This window comes from Rhamphochromis longiceps, linkage group LG16, assembly GCF_057381845.1.
Source record: "Rhamphochromis longiceps isolate RC_006_pf linkage group LG16, R_longiceps_female_GT1.1, whole genome shotgun sequence".
Classification (NCBI taxonomy): Eukaryota; Metazoa; Chordata; class Actinopteri; order Cichliformes; family Cichlidae; genus Rhamphochromis; species Rhamphochromis longiceps.
This window is the reverse complement of record NC_140572.1, coordinates 38,079,295-38,100,968: the sequence shown is the minus strand read 5'-3', so window position 1 is coordinate 38,100,968 and position 21,674 is coordinate 38,079,295. Positions and strand designations below refer to the sequence as shown.

At 39.0% G+C, this 21,674-nt stretch overlaps 2 protein-coding genes across 5 annotated transcripts in view; one reads left to right on the top strand and one right to left on the bottom strand.

The window, feature by feature from the left end:
• Positions 1 to 439: 439 nt before the first annotated feature.
• LOC146651640 (uncharacterized) lies at positions 440 to 2,380 on the bottom strand. Its single transcript, XM_085383518.1, has 4 exons — positions 2,273 to 2,380; positions 1,558 to 1,713; positions 1,350 to 1,442; positions 440 to 742 (listed from the first exon to the last, which is right to left on the bottom strand). Exons 1-4 carry the CDS (start codon positions 2,372 to 2,374, stop codon positions 440 to 442), a joined length of 654 nt encoding a protein of 217 aa, XP_085239644.1. The 5' UTR covers positions 2,375 to 2,380.
• Positions 2,381 to 14,396: 12,016 nt separating this feature from the next.
• LOC146651637 (partitioning defective 3 homolog B-like) overlaps positions 14,397 to 21,674 on the top strand; it is a 235,087-nt gene continuing 227,809 nt past the window's right edge. For all 4 annotated transcript variants that reach the window (XM_085383729.1, XM_085383728.1, XM_085383730.1 and 1 more), the window contains exon 1: positions 14,397 to 15,457. In XM_085383729.1, coding sequence (XP_085239855.1) covers positions 15,341 to 15,457 — 117 coding nt within the window. In that variant the 5' untranslated portion in view covers positions 14,397 to 15,340. The remainder of the gene's footprint in view (positions 15,458 to 21,674) is intronic.

The following is a 21,674-nucleotide window of genomic DNA, read 5'->3' as shown; positions in this document are numbered from 1 at the left end:
TGTCCTATTTATTTTAAAAAAAAAAAAAAAAAAAAAAAAAAAAAATGACAAAGGATGAACTGAAGCTCTGCCATCACGTAATGTCGCATACTGCTGTTTCTGATGTCATTAAAAAAAAAAAAAAAAAAAGATTAATTTTACACATACAGGACTCAAAATGGTTAACAATTTTTGAAACAGAGTCAACATGTTTAACATAATGCTGGTTCATTCATCAGCACATCTCTTTGAGGATTAAATGCAGGATAAGTGTTAAGGACAGGGTAGTACAACAACTGTCAAGACACATTTCTTGAATATAATATCAAAAATAACTAGATAGAAAACAATTAGTGTCTTCTATTTTTTATCAACACTATCATTTTTTCCCAGTGGACTTCCAAATACAAAGCAACACAATCTGAATAAAATTTCTTAGTGCTCAAAACAAGTGACATCTTTAGAACATACTGTTCTTGAGACTTGTTACTTTTGCACTGGCTCGCAGTCCATCAAGATCAAGCAACAGCTTCTGAAAGACTTCGAAAGTATATTTCAGTTCCTTGCAATAGCTCAGATTGAGAGCATATATTATGCCCATGAGTAACGCACAGCAACTTGGGATATCCGGGCCCTCCAGGATTTTTGTTCCTTCTACCACAATGGTTGCAGTCTTGTGGTCAGATCCAGGGGTATACCGGTCACCGATGATGGCAATTTTCATCACCTGCCTTTCTAGGTTGGCCTCAAATTCTTCTGTGTCCTTGTAAAGCACATTTAAAAAATAGGTTAGTTGATTATAGATTAGACTTTTATCCTTGCTGAATCTTAATAATTCAGAAGATCAGTGCACACACACACACACACACACACACACACACACACACACACACACACACACACACACACACACTGACCCAAATAGGATCTATCAATAAGCATGAGACAAAATTATGGTATCATAAGACAAATCAATAAAAATACAGCCCATTTTTTGTTTTGATTTTTTTTAACCACACAACATGAACAACATTTTCTATGACCAGTTTGACCTGCTCTACCTAAATCGATTTCTAACATGGGATTTACTTGCTTAATGTGAGGTTCACTTGTGTAGGCCTAAAGACAACATTCTAGTTTGTTTTTAAGAAAACTAAACAACAGTATGCCAGGTTTGGTCATCAATTTAGAATGTAAAACTAAGGAAAACAATAAACTCAAATTGAACATATACATAATTATTAGCTTTGACATATTGGATTAGCTGAAATGATTAAGTGAAACGCTACAATCATTAGTTGAATTGTTCATACAAATTTACACTGTGATCAGTGTGGATTTATTTGTGTTTAAGATGCTGAATTACTTACACCAAACTCCATGAAAAGGTCTTCTTCCTTCTCTCCAAGGTATGTGATAAGGCAGCGGATGGCTACTTCTCTGCGCATTTCAATTGTATTGTGCTATTCAAGAAAAAAAAAAGATAAAGTATGAGTATAAACTACATGGGTGACTGCCAACAAAGTGCATTTCAAAGATAACACAAAGTGCAACACAAAGTCTAAATAGTTATCATACCTCAAGAAGCATGTCCTTGATCTGCCTGATTCTCACTCCTTTAGCTCCTCCCCTTGATGAAACGACATCCATCAGTTTTGGGGTGCAATGGTCAAGTTTAGCCATAAACGTGGATTCCAGGCTTACAGTGGTTATTCTCTTGAACTCTTCCTTTATCTGTAGATGACACAAACAGAAGAATTAATCCTTGCAGAAAATTAGCTATATTGCATTAATGAATGTTCTAATACATTAGTTAAAGAGGAACAACTAAATCTGTATGAACCACAATAGTAAAATGGACAACATCAAAATGGCCCACTATTACTGATTGTTTTTTTTTCCCCATACTCTTTAAATGAGTCACTTGTGAAAAGCTGGACCAGTTAAATACTCTGTTATAGGAAACTGCAACCATTATTCCAAGCAAATGTCAGACTTCACCAAAATTATCTTTAAAAGAAACCTGTTGTTTTCAAAGCATTTAAGATAAACTTGCTTTAAACTGATAATCCATCACATTCATCATTTAATTTTTTTACATTTTATTCTGTACTGTTGGAGTCATGTTTCTGCTTATTTACTGTTGCATTCAAAAATATTTGTGTATGAGAATGTTTATTTTTTTTACTTTGTGCATTAGGATTAAGATTGTAATCAGAAAATCAAATATAGAACATATGGGGAGTCATATGAGTGTATTATGTATGAAATGTAAGAGAAAAATTTTTGGTACCTGTGTCGCATCAAATAATGCAGGCCAACGCTCCATGAAGTTCCTGATAGCGGGTGCCTCATATACGATTTCTTGCCTGCGAAGAGAGAATGTCTTACCCATTTTCCCTGCAATCACCTGGCAATTATCCCTTTTCGTCACTTCACACAAGAGGTCCACTCTTTCCTTCTCCAAACTTCCACTTGTTTCCCCTTGAGGATGTGGAGGTAGGTAATTTACTTCAGCCTTTTTAGGCTTTTTAACATTTTTAGCAGGAGCCTGCTCATGTGCTGGTTTCCTCTTGAGTGAGTTCACCACAATTTCGGGGCAGCCAGTACCTCGAAGTTTGGATCTGAAGTTGTTCATTTTATATTTGAGGCGCTGAATCCATCCATAACATCCATGAAAAGAACCTGGTTCTTTGAGGCAGGGATGTTTTTTAGTCAAGGTCTCTGCTACTTGACTTAGTTGTGCACTTGATGGATAAGCAGTGTACTCAAAAATAGCCTCAGCTAAACTTCCAAGGATGTCTGGAAGTAGTGTGATAAGATCTTTAGTACCAAAAACAGTCCCAGAACAAATGAAGTTTTGATTGCCGGACTGCAGCAGAATCTCCGTACTGGTAGAGAAACGAGGGATTGGAAATTCTATGGGCCATCCATTTGATCGCTGGACTGGTATTTCTGTCTCTAATTCTGAAGAGACAGGCAATGTGTCATGTGACAATGCAGATGAGCAGGCATCATCAGAAAATTGAAGAGGATCATCAGCAAGGCTTGTAAAGGATCTGTCTACATCTGTTAAGGTCAGAGTTACTGTAGGAGGTTCCTGGATATAGATCACCTTGATAGTGTCCTTATCCTTAATGTCAGTTGTTGAAAGCAAGGAGAAAAACTCATTACCAAAATCAGCATCCTTGTAATGCAAACAGAAATCCCCAGAAATCCTAAATGTATCTTGAACAACTGAATGAAGTTCCTCAACTGTTCCAGGGATTCCAGATGGTAATGCCAGTTTCTGGACATCATGTTCTGAAAGAATCACTCGTAGATGGGCTGGTTGTGACATTAATGAATCTGTAATAATAAAAAAAAGGTATAAAATGTTTCAGTGAGCACCATAACAATGAAGGTAAGTAAAAAATGCACAATAGCGTTTCCCACAGAGTTGGCTTCACAAAATACCAGGCCAACACCAAACTCTATTCCTTCTAATTTTTCTCAATCTGTTTTAAATGAAAACATGAAGACTACATTATAACAACGTCAACAACAATAACATACTATGTTCTTGCACATTATTTGCATCTTGTACCCACATCTTAATGTAATGTCAGGCTGATCATCATATAAAAGTTACAAATGAGAAAACCCTGTTACTGTCTTTTTGTTCTGGACTTTTGTTGACTTCCAAATTTGACAAGTCAAGGCTATGTTGGCATTCTATGGGACATAAATGTAACGTTTCAGGGTTACAATGCTTTTTCCACCAAGCATGTAAGGTGTTAAGGGGAAGATATCAGACAGCTCTGCTGGCTCTAGCACTTTCACAGTGTGTGTTTTCTCAAGAACATAGCTCCTGAGATGCTCAATTGACCAAGAACTTAAGCATTTAACAATGAATACAAGCATGCCCTTCACAACAACTATTTGGATCAACTCTCCAAAATCTGTCACACCACCCGTCGAGCCATTAGCCAAAATCATGCCAACTGCATACTTTGTGCCGCTATAACATACATTGTTGGCTATCTGAATGCGTGTTTCACCAGCAAATTTAGCATGCAGTGCTTCCTTGATGTCTTCTCTTAGCACAGTAACATCTACAGTAGACAGTTGTGTGGCCTGCAAGACAGGTTTCACAGCACTGGGATCATGCTGGTTGTATGCCATCATCAACTGATGTTTCATGGACAGTGACAATAGAATATTTCGAAAGCTGTGAGTGTGCCTAACAACACGCTTAAAAAAGCTGTGTTTGGCCTCAAACCGCATGGTCCAAAGCAACACAAGTGGACCATAGGCCCTGATCAGCTGTGGATAATGCTCCAGGTAGTGATGTTTGGGGATTAATTTTTCATGTGGGAAAACCTGGAGAAACCTGTGTCTGTGTTCAGAGATCTTGCTGTCTAGGTAACAGATACTCTCCTCTGTGTGAACATGACTTACAACAAGCTCAGCTATGTCCTTCAGTACTAGAAGTACTTCCCAAGCTGGTTCACCCTCAGGGATTTTTGATCCAATTATGAGGGGTAGGAACCGCAGCAATGACCAGTTTTCATGGGCATTCCCTCCAACACTTTTCTTTGCTGCAAAATTCAGAGGGACCTGTTGTGGAGCATCAGTCTTGTCTGACCATTTGTAGGGGAATGTTTTGATGTTTTTGTTGAGTTCATCAAGAGTGAAGTATTTACTCTTAATGAACACTTGAAGACACAGAGCCAGCTCACGAGGGACTATACCTTCAAACAGATCGTGCAACAAATCAGGTGGGTATCCTGTCAAAACATTGAAGTACTTCAGATTCTCTGTAAGTGCACACTGTCTCTTGACTCCACATACATGTGTCAAAGCAGGGTTCTCCTGCACATTCTGGATGTGCATTTGATGCTGTTCTGTGGTTCTGGGTTGAAATGCGCCTGTTCTTACTTCTGCCACCTGAAACTCTGACTGCTCAGCCAGACAAAATCTACAAAAGTAAGAACTGCAGAAGTTTTCTACAAATCCTCCCACAGAATGGGCTCCAAGATTATCTGCAACAATACTAAACACTGTTCCTTTAACTTTTCTGCCTAATGCTGGGACATACAGGCCCTCCTCCTCCAAGCTCACAAGGTCTTTCAGCAGTGGCTCCAGTACAGTACTGTAACCAAATCTTTTTACATCATCAGCCTTGCAGAGAATTGCTAAGAAGATGGAGGTCAGTGAAGATCTGAGCTGTGCAGGAATATCAGCTATCACCCAGTACACAGCAGTGACTTTGTGTTTTTTCCTTGACGTGCCCAAGGGATTGCATATTTCAAAGTCATCAATATACAGAATAATAGCAATGGTAGGATCTTCTCCAGAAAACAACTCATTTGTTTTATAATAAATGCCATCACAAAATGCCCTGTACTGTGTTCCATCTTTACCTTGAGGTTTTTCATCATGCAAGATCAAATCCTGGATCTCTTTCCGTGTCATAGCCTGAAGCAATGACTTCAGAATAGGAACATACTGGAAGCTTCTGTCTTCCTCCCTACTAAGTGCATACTCCACTGGTTCCACTACAGCAAACTGCTCCTTAAAATATGCCCTTCTCTTGTAGGCAGAAGAAAGTGAACCACCACTACACAAGGTGGAGGTAAAGGGGTTGGCCTCACAAAGCTCTGTCACCATATCTGACACAACAGATTCATCTATCTCACAATTGTTCTTCCTCAGACAGGACTGTAAAATCTCTTTTATGAGGGGGCCTGATGCTGTTTCGGTGATAAAGTGTAATTCCTCAATAATCTCATCAATACACTTGTTAGATACATTAAATTTGCTCTCCAGTTTTAGAAACAACAATGCCATGTTTTTTTCAATGATATTTGGTAGATCTCTCACATCATCATCGTTACCTTGACCATCATTGGTAATCGATAATTCCTCATCCTGAACATCCATATTACTACAATCTTCTGTATTTGAAGAACACACATACCTTTTTAACAGGTTTTCCTTGAAGTCTTGCAGTGAATGAGGAGTATGCCTTCGGCTTCTGTGGGAGGCAAATGTTCCATAAACATTAGTGCTGAAATTGCAGTTTTTAAATACACAAATGACCGTTTCGTGTTTTTTCAAATGTCGACCAAGGTGCTCGAAAAACAGTTTTTCTGTGGAGATTGCACTGGTGCTACAACTCTGGCAAGTGAAAGACAGAGTTTCTGCAGATCTGACTCGTTCCTGAGTTTCCTGAGAGTGATTTCTTGATAGATGTGATCTAAGGCTACCCCAAGTTTTGAAGGAACAAAAACAATCTTGGTGAGGACATGGGAGACATCCCCCTCCATAACTATGGCGTAATCTATAATGTTTTAGCAGCCCTGTTTTTGTAGTGGTTACAAATTTACACAATTTGCACACCCAGCCCATTTTGTAAAAATGTGTACTAACTTAACAAACTACTAATGACCCTAGATAATCATACTATGTACAAACTGCTTACGTAAAGTCTTAATGTCAAGTAGGTTTACATAACCTATGCCAGAATGATGCTGTCAGAATCACATTAACAATATTTCACACAACCTGTGTTAGAAAAAGTAATAAAGCTAGATACAACTTTAAAGATCAAGAACAATACTTACTTTAAGCTGTATCCCAATAGTAACCACAATAAAATGTAATATTATTTAAGGCGTCTCGTTATGCAAGTTTTATAAAGACATAAAATAAGTGAGCCAGACAGAAAAAAAAGGTTTATATGGTTATCCCTCTGACAAAGTTATTCACAGCTTAAAGGCTTCCAATTTTAAAAAAAAGTCAGCCTAAAAAAAGTCACAATTTCTGATCAAAATTAGATTGCATTGTGTAGCAAAACTTCAACCATGCTTTTCCTAGCTACAGCAACACTATCTAGCTAAAGACTTTTGTCAAATGAAACTTTATAAGTCTTAACCACTCCTGTGCTAAAGTTTAGAATGGCTAGCATTAGCTACATGTGGTAGTGCAAAATATTTCCTCAAGTGTATCAGCATAACATCATACACAAATCCACCAATGAGACTAGCACAAATCCTTTGCTTTAGTAGAACTGTTATTTGTAAATTAAATGTTACTTACCTTGAAATTTCTTTTACATAAGCTTGCAAGTCCGCCATGCAAGCACAGTCTTAATATGTGAATTTGCCCGGGCACGTTAAGTGAGTAGGGGAGGGAACTTGAAATCAGAAGTTACAATGGAGAAAAAATAAGTTATCTATTCAATTTCTTTGAGTAATTGCAACTTGAATTTTGTTTTGGACACATTAATATTGGGATTTAATTTCATATTACATACAAAATTAATTTGATGTAATTACCAAAATAATTAATTCATCACAACCCCAAAAATAAAGTTTGCAACTTAGAAGATCTATCTTAATCAGTAAATTTGAATTTTTATCTTGCAACCATGGATTTAATCAAGTGGTGGTAAAAGGCCTGATGAATTACTTTTTAGAGTGTGGGGGGCACCTGGCACCAAGATACACTATGGGAAGTTCAGGAATGGGAGTTGTTTAGGAGCAGTTTGAGGAACACAACAACCTGTTTGAGGTGTTGACTTGGCTTCCAAATTCCCCAGATGTCAATCCAATCAAGCATGTGTGGGAAGTTTGATCCAAGGAGCCCTCACCTCGCAACTTACAAGACTGCAAATGTATCTGTTAAACACTTTATAGTTATGTGTGTATAATAATTACTTGCATCTCAGACTGTTTGCAACCTTAAGCAAGTACAAAGCCAAGAAGAGTTTATTACATCAGCAGTAAGTTTAAGGGTTGGCCAGGATAAATAATTAGTGTTTATTAGTATTTCTATTTAAGTCACCCCACTGTCTTCAGCCACATGTGCTGCTGTCTTGTCTTCTCCTCTGAAAGGTTTCTGTTCATTTGATCTCAAGCTGCTTAGTAAGAATATGAGTGAACACTTAATATTCAGTGTTATTATAAAGGTTATTTTAGGATAAGAACAAATTATATGTCCATCCAATAATGTGCTTTCATGATTCATGATATTTGTACCCTGTGTATGTGTGTTTGTGAGTGCTCGTGTTTTTCCATGCTGCAAGCATTACACAGGCATCTTTTAATACTCTACTCTTCCCCACTGTGCCTTTTCATTTTCTTCTTCTTCTTTCCTTAAAACAGAACGTGTTCAACCACATTGATTTGTTTGCCGGTGACTGGATGCACCTGGGCCAGCAGCAGGGGAGCATTCACATCCTAGCATGTTCACTGTGGTTGCTAACGGTTCATAATGGAGGAGGCATGACACAGAACACTGCTGAGGTTAGGATTTTACCATAAGGGGTGAGGAGGGGGCATGAACAGCCATATGGATCAAATGAGAAAGGTTTGAATAGAAGCATGCATGTGTCTATGAATAGAAAAGTAAAGTGGGGATGTAGTCTGGCAGCTGTTCGAGGGTAAGGACTGACTAAAATAGTCAATTATAGTTTGCATGTGATATCATCATCATATGTTCTTGATTGGCTACTTTTTAAAAAATGTTAAACTAAACCAGCCTTTTTAACACTATTTTCTATGCTTAAAGCCAAAATCTGTCAATGCTGTTACTTTAGTCTTACAAACAGCACAAATTCTATTCAAAGCAAAAAATAAAGAACTGCCAGGTAATATTCAGAGTATGTTTTTTTTGAAAGAAGGAAGTTATAATTTAAGGGGTTTTTGTAACTTCAAAACAATGAAGGTACGTACTACAAGAAAAGGCTTTTGTGTTTCTGTTCAAGGAGTGAAACTATGGAACAAACTGAATATGGAATTAAAGCAATGTCCAAACATAAAACTGTTCAAAAAGAGTTATAAAAATATGATCTTCTCGATCTATAAAGAAAAGGAAAATATTTAAATTAAGTGAATGTCTCTATTTAAAAACAAACAAACAAAAAATTCATGATGTGATATTATAGTATATAGTATATCAGAAATCTGTTCACTATTTTTATTACAAATTATATCAGTAAGGAAGCTGACTAAATATTCACTGATAATTTATGGGACAGGGGTGGGATTAAATAAGTGTTTACTTCTTCCCACTCCCTTTCAACATGTAAATTAATCAGAATGTTTTTTTGTATGTAATTTGTATAGTATTTTTTTTTTCTCTCATTTCTTTTCTAAATGTACTTGTATATTGTTCACATGTTGAAATAAATTACCAATCAATCAATCAATCAATCAATCAATCAATCAATCAATCAATCAATCAATCAATCAATCAATCAATCAATCAATCAAAGTGTAACAGTATTCTCTTGTTTCCTCTTTCTCTTTAGCAGTTATGCACAGTTATCCATGAACATGATTTTAATTTGCCAGACCTTTTGTATAGTTTGCATTGTGGTTGTAGAATTTATTATTTGGGACTATTTTATATTATTTTTAGATTTGACCATGATTTTAGTTTTGATATGAGTCACTTATATATTTGCTGTGAATTAGCCACAGTTTTTGATATTTTATATTTTGTTTTCTCATCACCTTTAAATAGGAAATTATAATATCATGGATACAGTTTCAGTGTTTTTATAACAGATCTTAGCAGCGGGGTCGGTTTGTGGAGACCGCCATGCTTCTGCCATCTGTGCCACAGCGGCCGAGACGGACATCACTGTTCTGTCTAATCGTGTATTAAGTATGTGGGTAGAGACTCATCCTGCACCTTCAGATTCAACATATGAAGGGTCACAAGAAGGAAAATCCAAAACGAAGAGACAATGCATGTACTTTTGGGTTTTGGAGCTCCACGTGGTCTTTCAGGGAACTGCGGTTTTTGGCACTTTATGTCAAACGTATTTATTTGTTAAATAATAATAAAGAGGTTGCTGCTTTAAAGTAGATCTATTGGAAGTGTTGGAAAAAAGTGCAAAATAAAATTAAACAGATAACTAAATGAAAAATACGTAACTGCAAAAACTGCAAATTATGTTTAAATTAGTGCTGTCAGTCAGTTCACATAATGAAAAGAATTAACTTGAATTACTTGGAACTCTCAGTCATTTAAAATCAACATAAAATGACCATCAAATGTTTTTGTCTACAGCTATGAATTAATTCTATAATCATGTATAATGCACTGTAAAGATAAACATGGTAAGGGACTTTTTTAAAAGGCTTTTGCCAATAACCCTTGATCTACAGTACTACAGTACATAATTTTGAAATTATGCAGAAAGATTAGCTGCAAATATACTTCCAACTTTCAAACTTGCATAACAGAAAGAAAGAAGAAAGAAATGCATGCATGCACAATGCTCCTCCTCCCCTGGGTTTCATTAGTAGCAATGGAATTCAGTGACCCAGAAACTAAGCCTAGCCCTAATCAATTTGCAGACGTTCACAAGCATACACTTGAACTGCTAATTACAAAGCCAAACTCCTCCCCACAGGGAGGGGTTTCCTCTTTGAAGATGAGCCAAACAGTGAAAAGCCAAAATATTTTGTAAATACAGTATTTTCATTGGTTTCAACATCATAAGGATGAACTTGTGCCAGAAGATGTTCATGACTTTGTTTCGGTTTCACAAACCGAAACAAACCATAGTAAAATGGAAAGTCAAAGCCTCCTGTACTTAATATCATATACTTCATTTTTCTCATTGCATGATAACTTCAGGTTTTATTATATGATAATTCAGACACTAACCATGTTCATCTTAAGAAAAATGTATTTATTGTCATTTCACTGTATTTTTGTATTGAATATAACTTTGTAATATTTCTTTGGAACAGACAAAATCCTTGTGTTACACATTACTGAACATCTCACCAGACTGAATGCAGGCTGAAGAAGTTAAAATGAAAGATACAACGTAAAGCTTCGTGTTTAATTAACTCTGCGGTCTAATGAGGAGGCGATGATGCAGATTTTCACATCAGAGTTAATGATGGCTCTACTCTAATGCACCTTCAAGTGTCCGAGGCTTGGCAGCAGAGCAATAGGCCAGGATGCATTTACACTGATTCTCTCATTTACATCTTCTGCTGCAACATGTATGGCTGTATCATATTTTATTATATGCTTAATGGAGGTAGTTATACTTGTCATATTGCAGTATTTTATCAATGCACTTGACAATACTTGTATCAGTAAAAGACTTCAATAGCTAACAACTTCTGAGTCGCAGTGGCAAATCCCTCCACGACTATTTACTCCAAGATTCACGTTATTCTCTTCTGCTCACGAGAGAATAACTCGAGTTCTCACATAACACAACTGAAGCCTGGTAAGAAGTTATATGTGACGGTGGTAGTAAGGAGGGCTGTTAGAAACAAAGCAAAAACTATTTGTTGACATTTTCTTAATAACTCTTGAAGGTTAAGTGTATTTCTGTTTTATGTAGGACAACCTTAAGCATTGTCTTTTCCTATGGTGTTTTTTTTCTTGCCAAATATTGAGCACTGTTCAAACAACAACATCTGTCTGAACACTGCATTGATTTCAGCAGCATTTCCAACAATCTATTTCCATCCATACTGGAGTGAATCCCAGCTATCACATCCTGGACAGGTAGCCACGCTGTAGAGTTAGATTCATCATTTGTTGGACAACGACACATTTTTATAGTTTCGTGGGGTTTCAAGAAAAACTTGGCTTGAGCTGTGTAGGAAATGAAGAAATGAAAGAAAAAAGACAAACAAAATAAACTCTACAGAGAATAGCAACAACTTTCGGGGTGGCCAATCAACAATCTGGTACTTTTTAAAAAAAGTTTCAATGCACTGGTCAGCTCAGCAACCCCAAGAGTCCAGCTGACATTCCACAGATGACAGCTAAAATCCACAACGACAGACTTATTTCTATGGTTAAGGGGGGAACAAGTCTTTCACTGTCATGGTTCTGGGTCATTTGACAGCATTTGTCTCCCTTTTTCTGTTCACGTTCCTCCCCTTGTGTTTCAGTCCTCACTCTCTCCCCCTCCCTCCCGGTCTCATCTCCCTGAACCGTTTCCACCTTTTCCCTTCTTTGTCTCTTCAGTCCGTATAGTATCCAGGTGCATTTCTTCCTCCTGGCTCCTGTGTCAAGCTGCGTGTCTTAATCTGTGTCATTGTGTTTCCTGTTTTACTTTGACAGTCCCGTCTCCGTGTTCAGGTTTTCTTCCTCCTGTCTCGTCTCACCTAATTTGTTCCTGCTGTGTTCCCCATGTGTTTCCACTTCCCTTGTCACACCTCTGTGTATTTATTGTGTAAGTTTCCCCCTTGTTTATTTTTTGGGTGGTCTGTGCTTCATGGGTCATGTGTTCCAGTGTTTAGTTTTAGTTTTCCCAGTGTAGTCTAGTTAGTTTCCTGCTGCCTTTTGTTTTCTATCGCTCTCCAGCCTAAATAATGTCTCTGACATTCACAACCTCTAACCAAGTCAACAGCCACAAGGAGGTCGACTTATCGTTGCCAAAGTCTACAAGCAAGATATGCCTTCATGAATGTAAATACAGAAGGATTACAACAAGCCACAAACCACTGGTTACGCTCGAGAACAGAAACATCTAAAAGAGCCTGATAAGATTCAAGTGTTCTGAAAAGCACAATGTTTTTGGACAGATGAAACCATGGTTCATTTGAATGAGAATGATGGATGAATTCTGACGTGTGCAGGACTACTCTCTGCCCAGATTCAGCCAAAACACTGCAAAACGGATCAGATTAGCATCTGCAGCAGGACAAACCGAAAATCTTTAGATTATTACTTACTACTCAAACATCCAGTCTAGTTAACTTTATCACCTCTGGCAAGGAGGTTATGTGTGTCATAATCTGCATACGTGACAGCTCAAAATGAATGAATACTGATAAAACTTTGTAGGGCTGTAGATTAACAAACCATGAAAATTTACTTACGTCCACCAAGGTCAACGTACTTAGAAACTATGACTTTTACAAGTGTGGTGTTTCTTATCAACACATATAAAGTGACGTATAAAGATTTACATAATGTCAAAACTGACCTCTGACCTCACCCCAACCGGTCTCAGCAGATGGCCCCGCCCCTCCCTGAGCCTGGTTCTGCCGGAGGTTTCTTCCTGTTAAAAAGGAGTTTTTCCTTCCCACTGTCGCCAAAGTGCTGCTCATAGGGGGTCATGTGATTGTTGGGCTTTTCTCTGTATGTATTATTGTAGGGTCTACCTTATAATATAAAGCGCCTTGAGTCGACTGATGTTGTGATTTGGCGCTGTATAAATAAAATTGAATTGATCTGAATGCTTGAAAGTCAGCAGACTGAAGGTCAAAGTGATAATAATGGTATATAGAGCTATTTAAAACAATGCTTTTTCAGATATCAGTTTAAAATCACTCACTCATACTTTTATGTCTTTATGAGGAGAGACCCCCACTCATATCATCGAGCTTCTTCACCCTTGCTCTCCAAGCTGGATCCTTAGATCCACTGATGGTGGCCTTCTGGCTATTCCACAGACGCCCTTTCCAAACCCTAGCAGCAATACTGTGAAACAGTTCACCACTCTACGCACCGTGGACTCTGTGGCTTCTTTTAAAAAACAGTTGAAAACTCAAATATTTAGACGGGCATTTGGGTAAAGTTCTTGTGTATTATGTTGTTTTGTCTGATATGTTTTTATATTACCTGTAAAGCACTTTGTCTTAAAAAGTTCTGTATAAATGAATTTTACTTACTTACTTCTTACTGCTATTGTTTGTATTGACAACATATAGGCATATAGGGAATAATACAGTATATATGTGGATTCTAAGTATCACGTTACCTTGAACCTCTGACCTCTCCTTTAAGGTCAAATAAGGTCAAACTTTCATAAATTCTCTTTTATCTTTAAAGCGATGCTAAAAGTCTAATGTGTTTGTTTATACTGCCAACATTCAGGAAATGATAGTGGTATATGAGGATTCTCAGTATCACATTGTAGTGCACATTTGACCTTTCTTTTACATTTCACAGCTGACTCCAAAGGTGTGTTATACCTCTAAAGAAAGTATTGTCAAGAGAAAGAGAAGTTAGTTAAAAATAAACTGTAGGATAACACCATATAATAAGCTCAAGTTTTTCATGTCCAGTTACTACAAATCAATAACTATTATCGATTACCTGCTCCTACATAATGTTTGAGTAATCAAAGTAAACATCTGTCCAGTAAAAGTAAATACTGCAGAGAGCGAGCTGCCTTAGAGGAGGCGTGTGCTCTTGTTATCATTATTGGGTTCATATAAAAAGCAGTAATGTGAGTGACGCCAGCATCAGAGAAAGCAGAAACCTGCAGGTCAGCAGTCTGCTGCCCTAACATCTGGTCTGGTTAACTCGTTAATATAAGTTGAACATCCTAACACTGCAGGCTAGAACCGAGAATCTGCATTACTGCGTTACTCCCAGCTCCAGCATTAATTGGAGCACTTCCCCTTTAAGAAAGTGAACAGCGTGAAGCGGTGGAGGAGCTGGTCAGGAACTGGTCAGGAGCGGTCGGCAGTGAAGGAATCTCAAAACTTTTCCAAAACATAGTTTTACTGCTCCGTTACCTGCTCCAGTACACGCCCAGTTTACCGCCGAATATCAAAACTGCGTTCCCTTCTTCTTATCGTGCCTGTCCGGGATGTAGTGGATGCAAGTGACGGCTTGGAAAAAAGGAAAGTTGGGAGAGGGAAAACTTGTGGAATGATGCCCGACCGACTGCATCCCTCCCTCCAAAGTTCAGCTAAGGTTGCTAACGTTAGCTAGCGAAGGAGCCAGCTTCGGCTAGCTGTTATGTGAAAGTTTGGATAAACTTTTGTCTGACTGGTAAAACACGTAGAAACACGGCATCTGTGATAGTGGAGGAAGCGTGTGGAGATCGGAGAGCTGTGACAGACTGAAAGCGTCCACCCCGGGTTTGTTATCATAGCCGGGGCTAGTGCAGCTAGCTGATACACAGCTAACTTTATTACAAGTTAACTACAGTTAAGCCGCCGTGAGGCATGACAGGACACACCGCTCAGCTCCATCACGCAAACAGTGCAGCAGTTTAACGCTTCAGGAAGCTGTGTTCAGACCTGCTGAGTGGTATCCTTAGCTATGCTTGAGGAGACGAGAAGAGGAGCGACAGCCATGGTTACCTTTGCATGTGAAGGCGGCTGGATGTACTGAGATCACAAAATGACTCTAATGCCCGTGGAGAGTTCTGGAAAGCAGTTTGGGTTTTAGAAATCTAACTTTTATTTGGATGCAGCTGTGTTCAAGCCACCTACAGCCAGTACTGTGTTTTTACATTTTTGGTATTTGATGACATCCTTGCCTTCTTGTCAAGTCTTTCCGGGAGGCCTTCCTGCATTGTTACGAACATTGCTCATCATCTGCATCCAGAGGGCTCGGATCTGGGATAAGGTGGAGAGCAGCCATCATGAAGGTGACAGTAACATTTGGGCAGACAGGTGTGGTGGTGCCATGCAAGGAGGGATGGACCGTGAGGGACCTCATCCAGCAAGCCACGCAGAGATACAGAAAACTCCTGGAGCAGGTACTGTAGAGAAGTTTGCAAAGCACCTGTCTTTGCAATTACGCCTGATAGCAGTCTTGGCACGAGAAGTGACTCTTTTATTCAACACATTAAACGCAGCACATCTTTATACTGTAACTGTGGCAAAAATCGCAGCTGCAGAAAAATATGTTTTTGTCAGTGATACCCCATAGAGCGAGCGCTCTGCTTGGGAAAAATGAACAAAAAGCATGAACAAATGCAGCCTTATCTCTCTCCGAGTCCATCTCACCCTTGAGCTGTCAGTTAGCTCCATTATTTATTGTAAGAAGTAGTTCTGTAATAATGTGTTAAGATTTTCATGAACTCCGAGACAGATAAGTTTTTATGAAACAGCACTTTCATAACATTTGAGGTTTTCCCCCTGAAGTCATGAAAGAATAATCGAGAGCTCAGTCATTTTTATATCATGAAAGGACCATATGATTTTCACATCTAAAAGTCTTGGGAAATTAGACAAAGCCATGGAGGTCCGGTTTTCCATAATTGCTGTATAAAAAATTAAAAGCATATCTGATATGAATTGTGATGGTCCAGACAGGAGCAGGCGCGAGTCATTTCCAATTTAGTTGTGAGTGTAAAATGCAAATGACTCCGTCTTGTGATTCCTTTATGACTGCTGTTGATTCCCGGCGCTGCTCTCAGGGCAGGAACCCCATGACCCCCATCACACAGCCAAATCTTCTCAGTGACTTGCTTCATATTGGGTCCATTATTCAAAAGGCACAGCAGTCATATGGATGGATCGTCTCAGCTGCGATTGAGGGAGAGATGCCGAAGGTGTGTGTGTGGGTTTATATGAGAGAGTGCTAGAGATGCCGTCCTGTTTTTCTTGCGTCCTGGACCTTTTTTCCTTTTTAATCCGCTTCCACCTGTCCGTATATTACCCCTCACCACACAACCCTCCTGTGTGTTTTGCCCCCTTCATCATATTTATCATTCTTATCTTTTACTCAAATAAATCTCCTGTTCACCTTGTATATTGCTGTGCACGTAGCTCGCGCCGTCGTCTCCCTTTTGTTTAAACTGTTCTTCCTCATTGAACACGTCCTCCCTCACATGCAGCTCTTCTTTATAAGATACCCCCATTCCAGCTAGAACTAGAAGGGTATGGATAGAGAAACTGTCACCATCTTCAGCTCAGAAAATGGAAGCTATGATGATGACTACCTCTAGAAGTAAATGTGTCTGAAGAAAAGATTGGTGCGGCTACATGCCTTGAATAAATCAAAGAAAGGGCCTATTTTCATTTTCACAGTAAAGGTCAGTTTACACTGTTTTGACTGTAGTTTGTTTGCTCTTAAGCGTGATGTGTGGTACTGTCTTGAATCCCTGCTGCAGCGAGTGTTGTTGTGTCTCCATTAGCTCTGCTATCACGAGTCTGATTGAGCCGATCATGCTGGAATTAGAGTCAATAAATCTTAGACAACAGTTCACTGAAGAACTGACTCTCAAGTCTCCTTTTAGTAGCTCTGACTTATTAAAAGGAAGCTTTGTTTTAATAATAAAACTGCTATTTGCTTTATAAAGGCATCATCCTTGTGGACGGATGCTGTGTTTCTCAGACCTGTCACAGCAGTTGAGGTCTGCTTCGCTGCAGTTACATATCAGGGAAGGTGGACTGCAGGCTGCAGCATAGATCTAGCGCGGTGCTATGAAGCTAGAGCAGGAACATCTGAGGTGTGCTGCGATGTGAGCGCCTCCCTGCTCTGCTGCTTTGGTCTGTTAGTGTTTAAAGTCTTTGTTTGGTGTCAATGAAATTCTTTGCTAAGAACATGCTCGCTCTGTGTGTTTTGGCCTGCTCTTCTCTTCTTCCTCTGTTTTCTTTCCCTTTTCCCGCTGTCTCCCACACCTTTGTCAGCAAGTCTCAGTCTCTCCTCCTCTTTCCACCTTCGCTCTGCACTTTGTGCTCTCAAATGGTTTTAGCCCTTTTTCCTCTTAATCATTTTCACAGTAATTGTCCTGTTGCTTGTCTTCATTTTTCAACCCCCCCCTTTCAGAACTTTTGACATCAGACTCCAGTTCTGCTTCTTGGGGGATGGTGAATTTGTAGTCTCCTTTTCTTCTTCCTAAGTATTTTCTCTCTCTGTGTTTTTCTGACTTTCTTGTTGTCACTCAGTCATTTTTCTGCAACACTAATCTCTTGTAGCCGTATAATTTTGGCTGTTAGCGTGTTTCGGGATTAAAAATCTAGGATATATGTGTGTGTTGTACAGTGGTCCAGTCCCTAATCCTCCCTCCCAGTGCCAGGCAAATCATATTTTTATGTCACAGAGACTGCTAGCTTTCTGTCTGTCTCTTTCCCCTTCCTCCCTATCTGCTTCACTCTACTTAGAGAGTATGCTGCTTGGATTAAAAGCGTTTTATTATCTTGTGTTTCTGCATGCACTGTAGCTAACTGATACTGGCAGTACTATTTATCAGCTGCTTTGTTAGGTGTTCCCACAGTGGTGCTTAAGAGGAGCTAATGCACAGCACAGACATTAGCGCTGCATTTGAGCGATCTCAAAAAGAGTTGGGCTTCATGAAATGTAGTCTTAAGGTGAGCTTCTGAGAGGATTTAATTCCTGTTTGTGATCATTTTAGTTTCACATTTATCTCTGAATTAAAACTCGTGTTAGTTTAACCCACAGAGAGGATGGAAGAAACAAAAGGCTTCGATATGGCTGCTTTTTATATGAAACTGCTGTTATTTACTAACACATTAAAGGTCTTTTTCTAACTTTTTCTAATTCCTTTAAAGCTCTTTTTAGAGATAAGGCAGGTCTCGCATCACTAAGTACATAATTTAGCTTGGTTAACACGTTTTAGGATGTGGATTTAGAACTCGTTCACCACACTGATGCTAAGCCATAAATTCTGTTTTTATTATTATTTTGGGGGCTTTTATTAGTTTTTTTAGTGAAGAGAAGGAGAGTGGTGGAAGAGACGCTGCAAACGGCATTGGGTCAGAATCAAGCCTGGGTTGCTGCGATTGGTCTTGTGGTTGCCTCTTAAAACATAACCGTAATTTGTAAAACATAACCATTTTACAAATTTTATATTCAGTAGAGAGTGTGTAATATCACTCATCTTGGAGTTATACGTGAAAAAACAATATAGGCGCTTGTACACAGATAAGTGTAGGAGGGACATCCCTCCCCTTTGTCTCCAGTGAAACTAAGATTGTAGACTCACTTCTCACCTTTCCTGTAAATGCATAGTTTCACGAAATGAGTAAAGAAAAGCACAGAATGAAGGGCATTAGATAAAAAACACTGTGTGGAACCCGTACGTTATAATTACAGGAGCTGCTCGGTCATCGTGAACCATCTCATGAAGCTCCTGGTGCACAGACTTGGTGCTGATGATAATGCCAGATGACGTTTGAACACAGCTGATGGTTGAATATTTGGAAGGGGTGAAAACTCACAGACTGACTTGTTACAGTAACAGACTTGGAACTGCTGAGCTCTTTAAATGAGCCTGCTTTTGACTGATATTACACACCTGTGGCAACGGGACTGAAAACAACAGACATCTTATATTAAGAAGTGTGAACTGGTTCTTTTATCCCTATAGTGTAGATACATTGTTTATCATGTGTTTAGTGAATAGTTTCCCCCCTTTCTTTCTGGCCTGATCTGTTTGCTGCTTGTTGCCCACTTCCTGATTTCTGAGTTTTTTTTGCACCTAAATGTTTCTGAGCTTCAAATAAATTTTAATAATAGACAACAACAATCTGAGTAAATACAAAATGCAGTATTTAAACAATAACACACCTGCCCCGTGTGAAAAACTAATTTCCCCCCTAACTGGTTGTGTCGCTCTTGGCAGGAGGACACACAGTTATGTGTTTATGAGTCTTTCACATTGTTTTGGAGGAGTTCTGGTCCACTGTTCTTTACAGAATTGTTGTAATTCTGCTACTTTGGAGGGTTTTCCAGCATGAATGACCAGTTTGAGGTCACGCCAAAATATCTGAGTCTGATTGAAACCACTACAGAACAGCCCCTGACCATCACACCACCACCACCACCATGTTTTGACTGTTGCTCTGATGTTCTTTTTATGAAATGCAGTATGTAATGGGACTCAAACCTTCCAGAAAGTTCATCTTTTGTTCTCGTCAGTCCGCAGAATATTTTCCCAGAAGTCTTGTGGATCATCCAGATGTTTTTTTTGGCAGATGTGAGACGAGCCTTGGTGCTCTTTTTGGTCAGCATTGGTTTTCTCTTTGAACTCTCCAGTTTTGCCCAGTCTCTTTCTTATTGTTGAGTCATGAACTCTGACCTTGACTGAGGCAAGCGAGGCCTGCAGTTCTTGTTCTGGTTCTTCTGTGACCTACTGGGTCACATTGAGAGTGTTCTAACTTACTGCATATGCATCTGGTACACTAGCTGCACAGGGGCTCAGAGGAAAGCACTCCAAGGGATCATTAACACCGCCCAAAAGATCACTGGCTGCCCTCTCCCCACACTGGAAGTCCTACACAACGCCCACTGTTTTAAAAAGGCCCAAAACATCATAAAAGACACCTCACATCCTGGCCACTCCCTGTTCGAACTGTTGCCCTCAGGCAGACGGTACAGGGCAATCAGAGCAAGGACTAATAGACTCAAACACAGCTGTTATCCAACTGCAATAACACATCTGAATACTACAAAAAAATGTCCATCACGCCACTCTTGTGTTAATCTATGCACGGTCTGAAGCATGTGTGTGGGAATGTATGTGAATGTTTTACTGTTACATCTTATTAGTATTTTAAGTATTCTATCTATTTTATTTATTGAATTTTATTGTTTTATTTATATTTTGATATTGCTAGGGATGATGCAATGATCGGGGACCATTCTTAATTTCGTTGTTCTCATGACAATGACAATAAAGTTTCTGATTCTGATTCTGGGTGAGTCGTTGATGCGCTCTTTGAATAATGTTGGCAGGCCAGCCACTCCTGTGAAGCCTCGGACTGATCACAGCGATGACGCTGACTTAGTTTATCAGGCGTTTCTTTAGATTGTGTCACGATGTGTTGATTTTTGAGATCTATTTAAGTCATTTGTGGCAGTAATCGGGCACGGGTGCTGAAATTGAACTGTGGTTAATCACAGTTGATTTGGGAGAAATTATTTCCCGCACAGGACAGGGAGGTTTGGATAACTTTATTCCCTTAGGAAGTGAAATCAGCATTTAAAAAAAGGTGTTTTGTATTTACTCTGATTATCTTTGTGTAATATTAAAAATAGTTTGAGCTGAAACATTTAAGTGTGACAAATACGCAAAAAGAAAGAAAGGAATCAGGAGGGGGAACCGTACCCATTCTCATGATGGAGTCTCTTCTGTAAAATCAAGTGAGGTTTGATTATGTCTTTTTTTAAAAGTGCCAGTGTATGCCTAGTAAGTATTTTTACCATTCAAATAGTAACCATTTATTATAGTTAAAGCACTTTTCATAGGCTTAGCGCAGTGTGATGTGTCTGATCCTGGCAGTACTGGTTAGCTGTAGCACGCCTTTAGGACGCTCATGTAGATAAAGTGTATCTCATTTAGCTTTTAAGAGAAAAGCACAGATTAGTCAATTAGTCTGTAAGTTTTTATTGAGCAGATATCATTAGATTAACTGTTATCCACTTCACTCGATATATCAGTGATCTGAGAGCGCTGTGATCTTTAGTTATTTATCAGAGCAAACAAGCCTGCTGACAGCTGCAGCATAATATAGAGCTATCACTGTTGATGGATGATCATAGAGGGCTAGCACAAATTATGGAAGGGAAGCACCGAGCATGACTGTATCAAGTGAAAAAAATAGTGATATGCAGGGTTTTTGTAGAGCGTTGGCTGTGAGGAGATTAATAAACCATCTGAAGAAATCAGAACAAAAGCATTTGAAGATAGAAGAGGGAGGGATGAAGGCGGAGGTTGTTTTTTGTGGGGAGTTGCCAGAAAGTTATCAGCCTAATTGCCTTTGGCCAAACAGACACGTGTGCGACTGTGTGTTTATGAGTCCCAGTACAAGTGAAATGCAGGTGGTGTTGCCTGTATAATCCAGAAAAATGACACTCAGCATTCTGTAATCATGTCAGAGTTTCAAAATAAAAAGCAGATCCCCGCCATGGGAAAAGTACGTTTATTGTTTCGTTTATTAGAAACATAGGTTCCACGTTTGATGCCAATACGCACATCCTGCTCAGGAGAGACCAGTTTTCTTTAA